The sequence below is a fragment of the Silurus aristotelis genome (assembly GCF_946808225.1).
Source record: "Silurus aristotelis genome assembly, chromosome: 9".
NCBI classification, from domain to species: Eukaryota; Metazoa; Chordata; class Actinopteri; order Siluriformes; family Siluridae; genus Silurus; species Silurus aristotelis.
This window is the reverse complement of record NC_139582.1, coordinates 24178371-24192901: the sequence shown is the minus strand read 5'-3', so window position 1 is coordinate 24192901 and position 14531 is coordinate 24178371. Positions and strand designations below refer to the sequence as shown.

General features: G+C 38.8%; 1 protein-coding gene and 1 long non-coding RNA gene across 2 annotated transcripts; one reads left to right on the top strand and one right to left on the bottom strand.

Moving 5' to 3' along the window:
* Window positions 1-585: 585 nt before the first annotated feature.
* LOC310731537 lies at window positions 586-2402 on the top strand. Its single transcript, XR_014535249.1, has 3 exons — window positions 586-751; window positions 1952-2232; window positions 2346-2402. It is a non-coding gene; the product is annotated as an uncharacterized lncRNA (long non-coding RNA).
* An 8258-nt stretch (window positions 2403-10660) lies between these two features.
* Window positions 10661-14012, bottom strand: LOC310731573 (uncharacterized protein; the record flags this gene model as incomplete). Its single annotated transcript, XM_083551231.1, has 9 exons — window positions 13935-14012; window positions 12836-13018; window positions 12381-12577; window positions 12137-12252; window positions 11681-12005; window positions 11435-11522; window positions 11166-11299; window positions 10862-10912; window positions 10661-10729 (listed from the first exon to the last, which is right to left on the bottom strand). The coding sequence occupies exons 2-9, from the start codon at window positions 13011-13013 to the stop codon at window positions 10661-10663; spliced, it is 1158 nt and encodes a 385-aa protein (XP_083407357.1). The 5' UTR covers window positions 13014-13018; window positions 13935-14012.
* Window positions 14013-14531: the final 519 nt, after the last annotated feature.

The following is a 14531-nucleotide window of genomic DNA, read 5'->3' as shown; positions in this document are numbered from 1 at the left end:
CGGATCAGTTGCAATGCCTTCCTGAGACACTTTGTGACCCACATAGGTAACAGATGGTCTACAGAACTGACATTTGTCAAGGGACAGCTTCAAGCCTTCATCTTTTAACCTGTCAAGAACCTTAACCCTCTGGAGTCTAAGGGTGTTTTTGGCCCCTTAAAAGAGTTTTTGACATGCTCTTACATTTGGTTCTTTTTAGTTGCTTTTAAAATATATTATTGACAAAAGACTTATTACACTGTATTCAGCACAAACTGGGCTACCATAATATGTAAACAACTTATATGTGTGTTTTGTATTTTTGACAAAGTAAGGTTTATGCGTGGTTTTTGAAAAAGCAAAAAAAAAAAAACCTCACTGAAATAAGGCCACAAAACCTATAGTAAACATGTTTCCCCAAGACTTTTTGAGAACAGATCTTCTAATGTATGGTTTTTTTTTTTAATCATGTGAAAATCATCCTGTCTGCTCATTCCCATTAAACAATACATAGATTTAAAATTTAAAAGACACTTTTTACTTTGAAAGGCCATATGCGAAGAGGCTTCGACATGCTGTGACTGACAGCTTCGTAGACAATGGGTCGCATAATGACCTGTCGATTACATAATGAGCTGTGGATCACTGAGCCAGGATCACAGTGAGAAGTACAGTACTAGAAGAAGAAATGTGTTTACTTTGTGGTTTATTTAAAATACACATTAGCAAGGACAGCATTAAAAAGGGAATTGTGTAACAATAAAACAATACAGTACAGTATGTATAAAAAATAAAGAGTGCAACAAAAACAATAACACACTACACTACAGTAGAGATCCGCAAATCCTAGCCTGTAGGGCTACAATACTATGCATTAAATAAATAGATATATAAAAACAAGAGTGCAGCAATAACAATACACTACAATACTATGCATTAAATAAATAAAAAATAAATAAATAAAAAATTAAAAACTTCCCGTGGGCTCACCACCTGCAGGAGGGACCGTAAGGGACGGTGCTGTGAGGATTGGGCAGCGGTTGAAGGCGGGGGCCTGCTTAGACTGCTGCCCCCGCGACCCGAATTACGGATAAGTGGGAGAAAATAATTAAATGAATGAAAAAATAAAAAAAAATAAAAAAAAGAGTGCAACAAAAACAATAACACAACACTATGCAAAATCCCTGTGCCACTCTTGAAAGCAGTTCCTGTTCAACTGAAGACACAGGTGAACATCGCATGCCAGGCATTTCCATGGTGTTTTGTGGTGCTTACCATGCAATGTTTTGCAACGTACACAGCTCTTGCGGCCAGCAGTGGCAACATTTCTGACATCAGAGGACAATTCAGCTCCTGGAACTGGTACATGATCAGAGTTGGTCCGTTTTGGCACTACTTTCTGTGTAACGCTACAAAGCTCGGCAATAAGTTGTTCCATAAATTCTGTATGGGACACATCACAATACAGTTCTTTATGCACAATGAAACTGTTGGTGGCAGCGATGTCCAAGAAGTGTAGAAAAATCTTTCGGTACCACTTCATTGTTTTGTGCTGTGCTGTGCTGTGTAGTATTGAAACAGTTGATCAGACAGGTCAATGCCCCCCATGTGCTGGTTGTATGCAGTTACAAGTGCAGTGCATGGAAATGTCTTTGTTTCCCATTTACCTTGTAATTTCACCCTCCTCTGCACAGTGTCTCCGGTATATGCAGCATGAATAGTGGAACACAATGAGACCTCTCGTGTGTCCATCCACTTCACAAATACAAGAGGCCCATCCCGAATCCACCTGATGGATCCCCTAGGAGAGTTTTTAGTTATCTGCATTTCGAGGGCAATCTTTCCTGTTCTCTCTGTACGTCCCACATGCACCAAACTGCATGGATAGCAAGTCTTTTAACAGCTTTGGACTTGTGTAAAAATTGTCCATGTACACATGGTACCCAGAGCCTAAAACTTTACCATCCAAAAGAGAGATCACAGCATCATATGATAGTCCATGGCATGTGGGAAAGTTGTTCTTTCCTGTGTATACAGAAAAGTCCATGGTGTATCCATTTGAGGAATCAGCAAAAACAAACAACTTGAAACCCCACTTATTTGGCTTGGCTTTCATGTACTGTGTCATCCCAGTGTTAGCTTTGCATGCTACCATCCTCTCATCCATGGCTAAATGTCTTCTAGGATGATAGATTGCTTTGCATGTCTTACGGATTGTGTCCATAAGCGGTTTCACTCTGAACAGACGGTTATGTTCAGATGTGCCCCTCTTTCTGTCGTTTTCTTTGTCTGCATCTGGGTGACTCATGTGTACATTCTACGAAATTGTCCTGTATCTGTCCCTTGACATTATTGTTGCTGGAAAGGGAACTGTAAAATACTGCTCTGTCTCCAGTAGTCTATGATGGAGGGCAACTTTACCATTGCCATGTAAAATAGAGCCCAATGTAGCGGTACATCTCACTCACGGTTACATCTCTCCATTTGTATTTGCGTCCCTTGGCTATTGACTTGGCAGCTTGAGCATTTGTGTTGTGGCACAGAGTTGACACAACACTCTCAGAGAAAAACATTTTAAATAGACTCAATGGAGAATGAGAGTCAGAAGACCTCAGTTGAGGTCCAGGTTCACGTGCGGGCAGGAATCGCAGAGTCTGTGGAACTGTGTCATTATCGGTCTGATCCTTCCATGACATGGTGGACTGTGTGTGTGCTGCCTTTGCCTTTTTTGGAGCAGGTGCTTGATCACATCTGTTTATGAAACACACACACACAGACACATTAACATCACTAATTGTGTCATTGGTAAAGTTGTTTGCATAGGTCATACAATGCAATAATAATTCAAACTAAATATAATTTAAGAATATATAAAATATGTACTTACTCAGGATGATTCTCGGTCGAACTCAAAATGGAGCGACGCCTGCGTGGCCTGGTGCGAGTTTCCAGTGAAGGCAGGGGTGATGCAGCCACACTCCTAAAAATAATCAAACAATATATTTTTCAGTATTTTTGATGAATACACTTGAACTATATATATTTGTTAGCATGCATTGTACATATAGCATTTACACCTCAGCATTCCGGAACATCTCTGCTAGCTAACACTACATAACAGCCTAAAATATAACTTTATATAACGTCAACAATATTTAGGGCATACAATTACAAACAGTTAATGTTACAAATGAGCAGATATTGGCGTATGTTTGTTGTAACATTAAAAGGCAATGCTGACAAAAGCGAGGCAGAGATGTTTACAAACAATATGAGTTTTATATGTTCAGAATGTAAGACTTAATAACTTTCTCATCATAGTAACTTGCTGGAAAGTCCTCGAATTGGTCGATTCGCTCTTCAAAATGCAAACGCTCTTCATCGGAATCGCAATCTTCTTCGGATGAAAAGGTAAATTCTTCATCACTGTCCAAAACCATCTGAAGAGCTTCCTCACCGGTGTAGCGTGTCATCGTTCAAATGCAGCTGAATGTGTAATAATCTCAGTGGAATCGCATTGTTTTATGTCACTGTCCGGGGGGCGTGTGACTCAACGTCTGAACTGTTTTACCTGTGAATAGCCGGGGGGGTTCGGGGTTCGCAGCTCATTATCTGGTGGAAAATCTGTGCCTCTACTTGGTTTCACATGATTTATATTCATTAGAAACATGTTTGTTATTTTACCGACTTATTCTAAAACTACACACTTTAAGCTGTCTAAAGATATATTTTTTTATTGCCGTGTGTCAGCTATTGGCCGAGTTTCAGCGCTTTTTAATGACGTGTTTCTAAACGAAGATCACGCAGACAAAGGCGACAAATGGCGCACCCTGGATATTTTATTCATTTAAAAAAAATACGTTTTGTTTATATAGTGAGCATACACAAATGAAATTGGCCCCCTTTACAGATTTAAATTATGTATTACTTTGACATGTTTGATTAAATATGACCGAGCAGTTTAAGCTCTTTTTGCTGGCATCTGGAAAAAAAAGCACGTTTGGGCGCCGGCGGCAATTCAGACTCCAGAGGGTTAAGCAACCGTTCATTATGTTCTTCTATGGTTTTGCCAAAGATAATCAAATCATCAAGGTACACCAGTACTTCAAGAAAATTCATGTCACCAAGGGTTCTTTTCATGACCCTCTGAAATGTAGCGGGCGCTCCAGAAATTCCTTGCGGCATTCTTTCGAATTCGAAAAACCCTAACGGACAAATAAATGCTGTTTTCTCCTTGTCTTCTTTATTCATAGGAATCTGGTAATAGCCACTTCTTAAGTCCAGCACAGAAAACCATTTGCTACCGAACAAACAGTGTAAAGCATCTATAATCCTCGGGACTGTATACTGATCAGGTATCGTTCTCCGATTCAGAGTACGATAATCTACACACATCCTTAAACTTCCTGATTTCTTTCGTACCACCACAGTTGGCGATGCATACGGACTTTTTGATATGGAGATTATACCACTCTTCTGAAGTTCAAGCAAATGCTTTCGTACATCTTCCAAATGTTTAGGAGCTAGTCGACGTGATCGTTCCCGAAATTGAGTGGAATCCGATACTCTGATCTCATGAATGTCTCATCAAGACATGCCTCTCCAACAACTCGCTAGAAAACTTTTGCTTCCCATGCACTTGACAAATGTTCCCAGGCTTCAAGATAATTGGTTTACGCTGAATAAACCACACCACACCAGGTTTATCTGGACAAGACTTTAGTCCAAGAGAATCCTGAATAGTCTCATAAGCCGCTTTAACCACTGGATGAACAGTCAATACATTCATGAAATTCTCTCCTGCCTTCTCCTGGCAAGCGTAGAACAACTGTCGGACTGAAGAGGTATTTGTCCCCACCAATATAGCTATTGGTTGCTTTGTCTTTGGATCAGGGCAAACTAAAGCAAGTGTATAAATTATTTGAGGCACGCCAACCACAGCTTCTGTAAATTCCAGCAGAATGGGTAAATAACCGTCATAAGGATACTTATGAGAGCTCAATCCCCAGATTTCCAGATTCTCAACTGGCTTCAAAGGTAAATGCCTTAAGTAAGCATCGTAAAAACTTCTGTACAAAATAGAAACCTGTGAACCACTATCCTATAATGCTTCAGCATAAACCCCTTCTATTTGTACAGGAACTTCAGATGTTGGACCCACTAATCCAGCAGGAATGAAATTGGAGCGGATTTCAAAAGGAGCCCGATGCCGCTCTTTCACAGAGCCCCTCTGGAGTGTCCCGTCAAGCGACTCTGCTTAATAAGCTTCTGGTTAACCTTCCTCAGGTTTTCCTCCCCTTTACATTCTCTTTTAGTATGTCCATCTTCACCACACCTGTAACAGAAAACACCTGCCTTAAAATGTATCACTAGATCTTTCTTTGGAACAGCATCCATGACTTGGCATGGCCTCAGAGCACATTGCTAAAAGATTTTTTTGTGAAGATGATTCTGAAACAGAAGTTGATCCAAATACTTTGATCAATTTACTCACTTGAGCTGACAATTCTTTCACATCACGTTTTAAAGTATCTACCTCCTTCTCCGAGGTTGTTACTTGATGAACAGTAGTAGTGGCCACCCCGACTTTGGGTCCATCTCTGGAACTAATCCAGTTTTCTTCTTCCATTACTTCTCTAAGCAGATCTGTCTGTAGTAAGAGCTCCTTTAATGATCTGCTCCATCCGTTTTTTGTTGAAGTCTCCCACCTTAACACAACCCTTTAGAAAAATACGGTGAAGAACCTTATCAAGTCTATACATAAACGTGGAAAGCTTCTCACCTGGCTTTTGGTAAGTGCTACCAAACTTCACCATAAGGTCTGACTCACTCTCTGTACTGCCATATGCAGTGTCAAGAGCCCTAAGATAGTCAGCAACAGTTGAATTCTGACTGCTCACCTTCAAAAATTGAACTATGTCAGCAGCAGGCCCTCTTAAACGTTCCATAATGCACTGTCTTTTGACAGTCTCAGCACATTGCCACTCACCAATCATCTGAGCTGCCTGTTCTGCCCAGGATTCATAATCCTCTTCCCCAGGTGGAACAGGCTGCACACCTGAAAACACTTTGTTTTCTATACGTCAGACTATAACGTGACCGGTGTGTACACTTATCAACCAATGTGTCATTGGTGTTCACTAAGTTCAGGTCTACATTAACATTGGGAGAGGTTTCTGCTTAAAAAAATGATTTCACATCACTCAAGGACTTCCCTTCCTGTTGAATCAGAAACATCAACTTTTCCTTAAAAGAAGTTTCTTGAACAAGCGGATCTACAGTTTCACGGACATGAACGCTCCAAGGCCCCACTACTCCAAGAATGCCCACTTCTGGAGGTAAAATTTTAGGGTCAACATTTGTGCTAGATTCGATCAACAAGAACAAGTTTATACCTGTCGTATCTCCTCGTCATCCCCGAATTCGGGTATGTCCAAACACTTTTACAGTGTTTAACACCTCCATAATGGTCTCGTCCGTCACATCTAAGGGAACGCCACTAAGTATGATACAGTTAGCAGGACTAACCTGAACCTGACAGCTCCACTCAACTGCCTGAGAAAGATCCATAATGCAACAGATTTCCACCAACTTTAGAATAGACACACTACAATGAAAGTCTGCATGGTGATGGGGGTATAGGGTTTTGGCGCACAGGAGCCTGTGGTCCCAGCTGTTAGATTTAGAATTATGCTGGCCTTTCACCTATAGTTTCTTTTTCCAAAGTACAATGAAAAACGTTAGAAATGTCTATGCCGGTGCCTTCAAAATGTAATGGTTACAGTTGATCAGTATGTCCTCAATAAATCCCAAAACATTTATCCTGGATTATCAACAAAAATAAGATATTTATTATTCTAAACCAATCGATAGATTGGTTTAGAATAATGCAATAGAAACGGAAATAAATCAGCCTGTTCAGTTCCTTTGGACGAGTCCAAGGCAGACGTGGCAGTAAACTGAAATAGACAGTCAATGACTCTTAAAACCAATAACCGATTAGTCAGTTCAAAAGGAAACAATATGTAGAAAGACAAATAAAGAAATACCTGGGTATGTAATTAGTTGAAGCCCCTTAGCGTTGGTACACATTTAGTAAAGCATCCATTCAGCAACAAAAACAGGGGCTTTCAGATTTAGTTTTAAATTTCCAAGTTACTCATGAAACCAAATGATTCTCATTCAGTAAAACAGGGATTTCTCCGGCTGTATTCCTCCCTGCAGCAGGGTCATCCGTGAAGGAAAAAAACGGAAAGAGTTGTAGGAGATCGCAACTCCACTGGCAAGCAAGAGTCCGCAAGATAACACCTGGCTGAAATCCGTCTGGTTCCGCTTGTCGGACGCGTCCCGAACTCTCCCGATCTGCTGTTAGGCGACGATCACTTTGGTCGTCGGATTTCATAACAAAACAAAACGGTATTTGTTATCCCCGAGCTGAACGAACTTAATCCAAATGTCTAGATATTTCTAGTTCCTGGGAAAACATCCTGCGCCGCCATTTTTTTCTCTCTCCTCTTTTTTTCCCGCGTTTCCCCAAAATCCAGTCCACCTCCGAAACCTGATTGGACAAACAGTCTGTCCCTCATACTGGGAGAGAATCCTCATTTTCTATTTTTCATGCCACATCAAGACAATATATTCGTACAATATAACAATAATAAATTTTTTTATTAAATGGGTTTGAAAATAAAATGCACACAATGAAATATATACATTGTCTTAAATCCCTAGTATGTTACATGAAGAAATGTTTAATATAAGAGAAGTTTATAACTTTTGTTAGTCGCTGCTAATTGCTGCTGTTTGTTTGTTTGGTGGTTGTCAAGGTAATACCTAGATATTTTCTGATGACATCATAGGATCAATTCTGTATGTATCACTCTGGTCACCTGACCAGCTGGACACGAGTCCTGTGTGTACACAAAACATGTCAATGAATCCCATTTAAAATGTTTTCAGTGATTAAATGCTAAATAAAGCATTTTGAGCATTTAAATAAAGCATTTTGGCAGACTGTATAAAATCGCTGTGGCAGACTGATAAAATGCAGAGTCAAGATCCAGATTGTGTTGTGGATTACAACAGTTTAGCAGAAAGTATTTAGCAATGTCAAGTCAAGTTTATTTCTATAGCGCTTTTCACAACAGACATTGTCTCAAAGCAGCTTTACAGAAATCAACAGTCAAGGTGAATGGTGTGCATTTATCCCTGATGAGCAGCCGTGGCGACTGTGGCAAGGAAAAAACTCCCTTAGATGTTATGAGGAAAAAACCTTGAGAGAAACCAGACTCAAAAGTGGGAACCCATCCTCATTTGGGTGACATCAAGAGTTGAACCATAAATCTTTCAACAATACAGAACACTAGAGAGTGAGAACTAACATGAGCACTGGAGTGTGTGATTATAAGTAATGTTCTTTCTATATTATTATACAGTCTTTATGGTTATAAAACTAGGAGCAACTGAGCAACTCATAAAATAGCTCAACATTTGTGCTCATCACAGATTCAACACCAGCTTCTCCATGCCAGAGCCTTTAAACACTCCAGGAGGTCCAATGTCAAAACTCCACACATGTAGTGGGATTCAATTGGCACTAGTACGTCCTTAGATGGTTCGGCATGTTTGCGAGTTCGGCATCTACTTCTTTAAAGGTCTATAATCTTTATGAGGTGGGACGTGACTGGAGCTGGCCAAACCTCAGGATGCCTCGGGATGGGGAGAGAAAGAGAAGCAGTGGAGAGAAATTAGCGTAGCTGCTGTTCATGATATTAACAGCACAAGTTGATAATGTGCATGTGATCAGATGTTCTGGATCACAAGGTTATGATGTAAGACGTATGTTATGTCTAGGCTTTGCTAAAAAGATACGTTTTTAATCTGCACTTAAACTGGGAGATTGTGTCTGAGCCCCGAACACTGTCTGGAAGACTATTCCAAAGTTTAGGAGCTAAATGTGAGAATGATCTACCGCCTTTAGTGGACTTTGCTATTCTAGGAACTACTAGAAGTCCAGAGTTTTGAGATCTCAGGGAGCATGACGGATTGTAGGGTGTTAAAAGACTGGAGAGATACATGGAAGCTAAGCCATTTAGTGTTTTGTAAGTAAGAAGTAGTATTTTGTAGTCGATTCGAAACTTACCAGGTAGCCAGTGTAGGGACGATAAGATTGGGGTTATGTGATCATATTTTCTTGACCTTGTGAGAACTCTGACTGCCGCATTCTGAACTAACTGAAGCTTGTTTATTAATGATGCAGGACATCCACCTAGTAATGCATTACAATAGTCTATTCTGGAGGTCATGAACGCATGGACGAGCTTCTTTGCATCAGATATAGATAACATGTTTCTTAGCTTAGAAATATTTCTAAGGTGAAAGAAGGCTGTTTTTGTAACTTGGTTGATATGATTTTTGAAAGACAATTGCTGTCTAAAATAACTCCTAGGTCTTTTATCATTAAACTAGTAGTTATAGAACATCTGTCTAAATGCAGGTCGAAATGCTGGAGCTTCTATGTACTGGTTTTTGGGCCGATGAGCAAAATCTCTGTCTTATCAGAATTTAATAGTAGAAAGTTATGGGTCAATCAGTCTATTATTTCTTTAACACACTCAGTTATCCGAGCTAATTGAGCTGTATCGCCTGGTTTTAATAAGATATATAGCTGGGTATCATCAGCATAACAGTGAAAAGCAGGGGTCCTAGAACTGAACCTTGTGGCATGCCATAGTTTACTAGCATTAACCTGGATAGCTCTCCATTTAAGTCTACGAAATGGTGACGATCGGACAGGTAGGATTTAAACCAGCTTAATGCCTGTCCCTGAATGCCAATATAATTTTGTAAGCAATCTAGGAGGATATCATGATCTATAGTGTCGAATGCAGCACTAGCACAAGATCTAGTAAAACTAACAGCGAGATGAAGCCTTGATCTGAAGCTAAAAACATGTCATTATTGATTTTAACTAGAGCAGTTTCTGTGCTATGATGGGGCCTAAAACCTGACTGAAACTCTTCAAAGATATTGTTCTCTTGTTAGTGGGAACATAACGGAGTTTTTTCATTGCCACAGTCACCATGGCTGCTCATCAGGGATAAATACATATTACTTGTACAACTCTTAAATTCTGTAAAGCTGATTCAAAACGATGTCTGTTGTGAAAAGCGCTATAGAAATAAACTTGACTTAAATTCAGAATCGATTTCAGCTTCATATTATGTTGGAACTTAAATCAGTATTTCTGTAATTTTAAAGGAGGAAACAGAATTAGAACGAACAGCTGCTGGGGGTTTTTATCGGCTCCTTTTACACAATAAAGTTTTGATACTATGATGTTTGTTGCTGGTTTCAGGAAAATATACATTTACATTTTGTCTTTCATGTATGTGTCACAGTTCTTATCACAATTACTTGACAAAAATCATGATTCAGACCACTCGGAAGTCTTTATTTTTATATTATTATTAATAATAAAATAATAGTAATAACAAACAAACTGAATGTATAAAAATAAATAATACCAGGAAAAATAAAAATAATAATAATATATATATATATATATATATATATATATATATATATATATATATATATATATATATATATATATATATATACACACACACACACACAAAAAATATATTTTTTGTATATGGTTATTTACCATAAAAAAAGGTTAATTATTATTTATTTTCTTCTTATTATTTCTCTTTTTCTTTGTACCAAAGAGCATCTTAAGAGTTTCCTGAAAGAGAAATTAAAAGGGGTTTTAGTCCACACTCTGTGTATGTGTGTGTGTGTGTGTGTGTAAAAATGATGTTGAGTATCACATGAACAATTTGCAGCGCATAATCCAGTTTTAAAGAAAGATACTCACCGGCTTGACTCCTGCTTCTCCTGCCTTTAGGAACATATCCATTTTATCCACCTGCACACAAACACACATACGCTTCTATCACACGTGTGTCACATGCATATAAAGAGTGAATAGAGGAGTGATATGTATGATTATGAATAGATGTAAATAAGGAATCGGTGGGTGGGGTTTTGTTATTACAACCACTTATTAAAATCATTCCTAAATATAATATTAATAACTGTGTGTGTGTGTGTGTGTGTGTGTGTGTGTGTGTGTGTGTGTGTGTGTGTGTGTGTGTATGTGTGTGTGTGTGTGTGCTCACTTTGGCATGCAGGACATCAGGATCTGCAATCATGTTAATGATATTAAAGTTGTTTTCACTCTGCACCAGCAACCATGAAATTTTATCTGCATCCTTTGGGTGAATTTTCTCTACCAGAGGTGACAGGTGATCATCTGCGGAGAGAGAGAGAGGAGAGAGAGAGAGAGAGAGAGAGAGAGAGAGAGAGAGAGAGAGAGAGAGAGAGAGTTACAAAAGTGTACATTAGCCATTATTTTGTGTTTGTGTTGGTAAGTGTGTGTGATACTCACGAGCCATCTGGATCTGCATTTCAAAATCGGCAGACTCCAGCATATAGATGGTCAAGCGCTTTTGAGGTGGAGGAGCCATCGGTACATCCTGCACACATACAACATTATTATTATTAAAATTATTCATTTAGTTTTTGTTTCTTTATTTTTTTCAAAAGAAGAACAATATAACTAATAAATATAGTTATTGTTTTGTGTGTGTGTGTGTGTGTGTGTGTGTGTGTGTGTGTTTTGTGCTTTACTTACAGATGCTGACGACGCTTTAACTGAAGTTTGAACTTGAGATGAAGCGGGTTTTTCTTCCACAGCTGGAACTTGAGCTCGAGCTGGTTTCTCTTCCACAGCTGGAACTTGACCTGGTTTCTCTTCCACAGCTGGAACTTTAGCTGGAGCTGGTTTCTTTTCAACAGCTGGAACTTGAGCTGGTTTCTCTTCCACAGCTGGAACTTTAGCTGGAGCTGGTTTCTCCACCACATCTGGAGCTTGAGCTGGAGCTGGTTGCAGGTGGAACTGAGTGTGGTGGTTCCCTTCAGCCTTGCGCTCCTTACAGGACTTAAAGTGTTCGATGGAGCTGTTACACAACACAAACACTGCTCTTAGACACTGCTGTTAGTTTTTATGCCTACGCCACCAACATTACCCCTGATGGTGACTGAAATATGTCCCATATGTCCAAACCCACCCTTTATATCAATAGCTTACACTTTATGGTCGTTAAAGAGTTTGCCGTCAAGTCTCTCCTTTGCCACATTCGCCGCCTCTGGAGACTCAAACTGGACGTAGCCGTACCCTTTTGTTCCTGTCTTGTAAGCGACAACCTTCAGGAGAGACACGTCATGCCAACAAACAATTTATATCAAACAGAACTAATACAGGACTTAAGTATAATAGCTGCTAATTATGCTATACAGATGCTCTTCAGATCCAAACAATACGAAGCACAAACCTTGCATGACAGGACAGTCCCAAAAACCGAAAAGAGGTCAAAAAGGGTCATGCTGTCAATCGTCGTCATGTCCAAGTTTCTGATGAACAAGTTCCCGACGCCGCTCTTCCTCAAGGTGGAATCCCTCTGAGACCACATGACTCTCATAGGCCGCCCCATTAGGAGCTTACAATTAAAAGTTGCCAATGCTCGCTCAGCTGAGGGAAAAAAAATTAATTCCAGGTCATTAATTTAAGAGAAAAAGACCGTGTAAAGACATATTCAAAATTATTGGCACCCTTGGTACAGATGGGTAACTGAAAACGCACTTTAATTGTATTTAAGACACAAATCCTCACCATATCCATGTAAGAAAGCAGTAAATAATACAGAAATGACTCCTGAAGTATTAAGTAGGCTATAAACTCGTATAAAATGCAGAAATAGTGTTTGGGTTCGGGTGTGGTTTGAATTACCATCGGCTTGTTTGTAAAAGTTGACGAATGCATAGTTAAGTGAAACGCCGTTATTCCATTTCCTGCAGACCCGGACAGAGTGAACGTGGCCTGCAGAGCTGAACTCCTCCACCAGCATGGACTCTGTCACTTCTGGGTGCAGATCACCTACATACAGTGCTGAAAGACTGTAATTCATTTTACCTAAAAATATAAAAAACACTCAGTGGTGAAGAAAATCAAAAACAGACAAATATCAGTATAAGTGCAATACAATCACTTTTCTACTCTGAAATGTGAAAGCATAATAAACATAAAGGCCTAAAGGGTCTACTATATTCTACTACCACTAATTACACTACTTACCAGCTACCTAATGTTCAATAAAACATTAACATGTTCAAGTAAAAATGTGCTATAAAAAATTTAATAGTAAAATGTTTAATAGAGCGGACTGTACGACCCCTGGAACGGTGAGTTTTCAAACTTTATGGGTTTTATTCTCTTTGAAACAGAGTTTACCATTTATTTTTGTTGTTGTTGTTATTATTATTATTATTATTATTATTGAGAAACAAATCACCCATAATAGCCCCAAGGAAAGGTGATCATCGGTACAGGAGTGAAGAGGAGAAAAGTAATCTGTTCCTAATTTTTTTTGTCTAATTTTCCCTGATATTAGCATAAAGAGCATGGGCTTGCAGGAAATAATGGATAAATGTGACTAAATAAATTAAGTATGAAAAACTGATATGTCCAGAAATGTGAGCAGAAATTGACATTTAGACTAATGGTGTAGGACACATACTTTTTAGCCTCATGCTAGCCGGGTTTGCTAGTGCTGCTTCTGTGTTAGCTAGTTTGTAAGAAATATCAAATATTCGACTAAAGGTTAACCAAAAGACAAATAAAAGTCTAATTTTATTTATTAAGATACATTCATCATTAGCTCACTAAGAGTGAAATATTTAGACAAAGGATGAAAACTATCAAAGCTAAAATTATCTAGCCGGCTAGTTACCCATGCTAATGTCGCTAAATAATTACTTTTTACTTTTCGAGTCTTATACTATTGATAGATAGTCTACTATATTCCACTACTACTATTTAGACTACTTACCAGGCACGTGTATGAAAAAATGTTTATTATAAGAGAAGTTTATAACTTTTGTTAGTTGCTGCTAATTGCTGCTGCTGCTGCTGCTGCTTCTTGCTGCTGTTTGTTTGTTTTGGTGGTTGTCAGGGTGATACCTAGATATTTTCTGATGACATCATAGGAGCGATTCTGTACGCATTACTCTGGTCACCTGAACAGCTGGACACGAGTCCTTGTGTGTACACAAAACATGACAATGAATCCCATTTAAAATGCTTTCAGTGATTAGACATTCTGTTAATATGAAGTGCTTCCACAGCTTGCATTGTTATTGGCTGTTTGAAGCATTTATTCATTAGTTATTTATTCAGTTAGCATCTGTTGACCTGTTATTTCAACAAAAGCAGTTTCTCCTGCTAACCAAGTTCAAGAAAATGCTAGAAGGAATTCACTCTCATGTCGTGTTTGCTGGACATAAAACGTTATTGCACTGGGGGGCTTTAGTACCTAAAGGTCTAAGTTTGAACATATTTATTATTTTATTATTGTTAATTGTTATTATATTAATTTCCCCTTTATGTTATATCCTAACTCCTTTTATGGTTTGTGCATATAGAATGT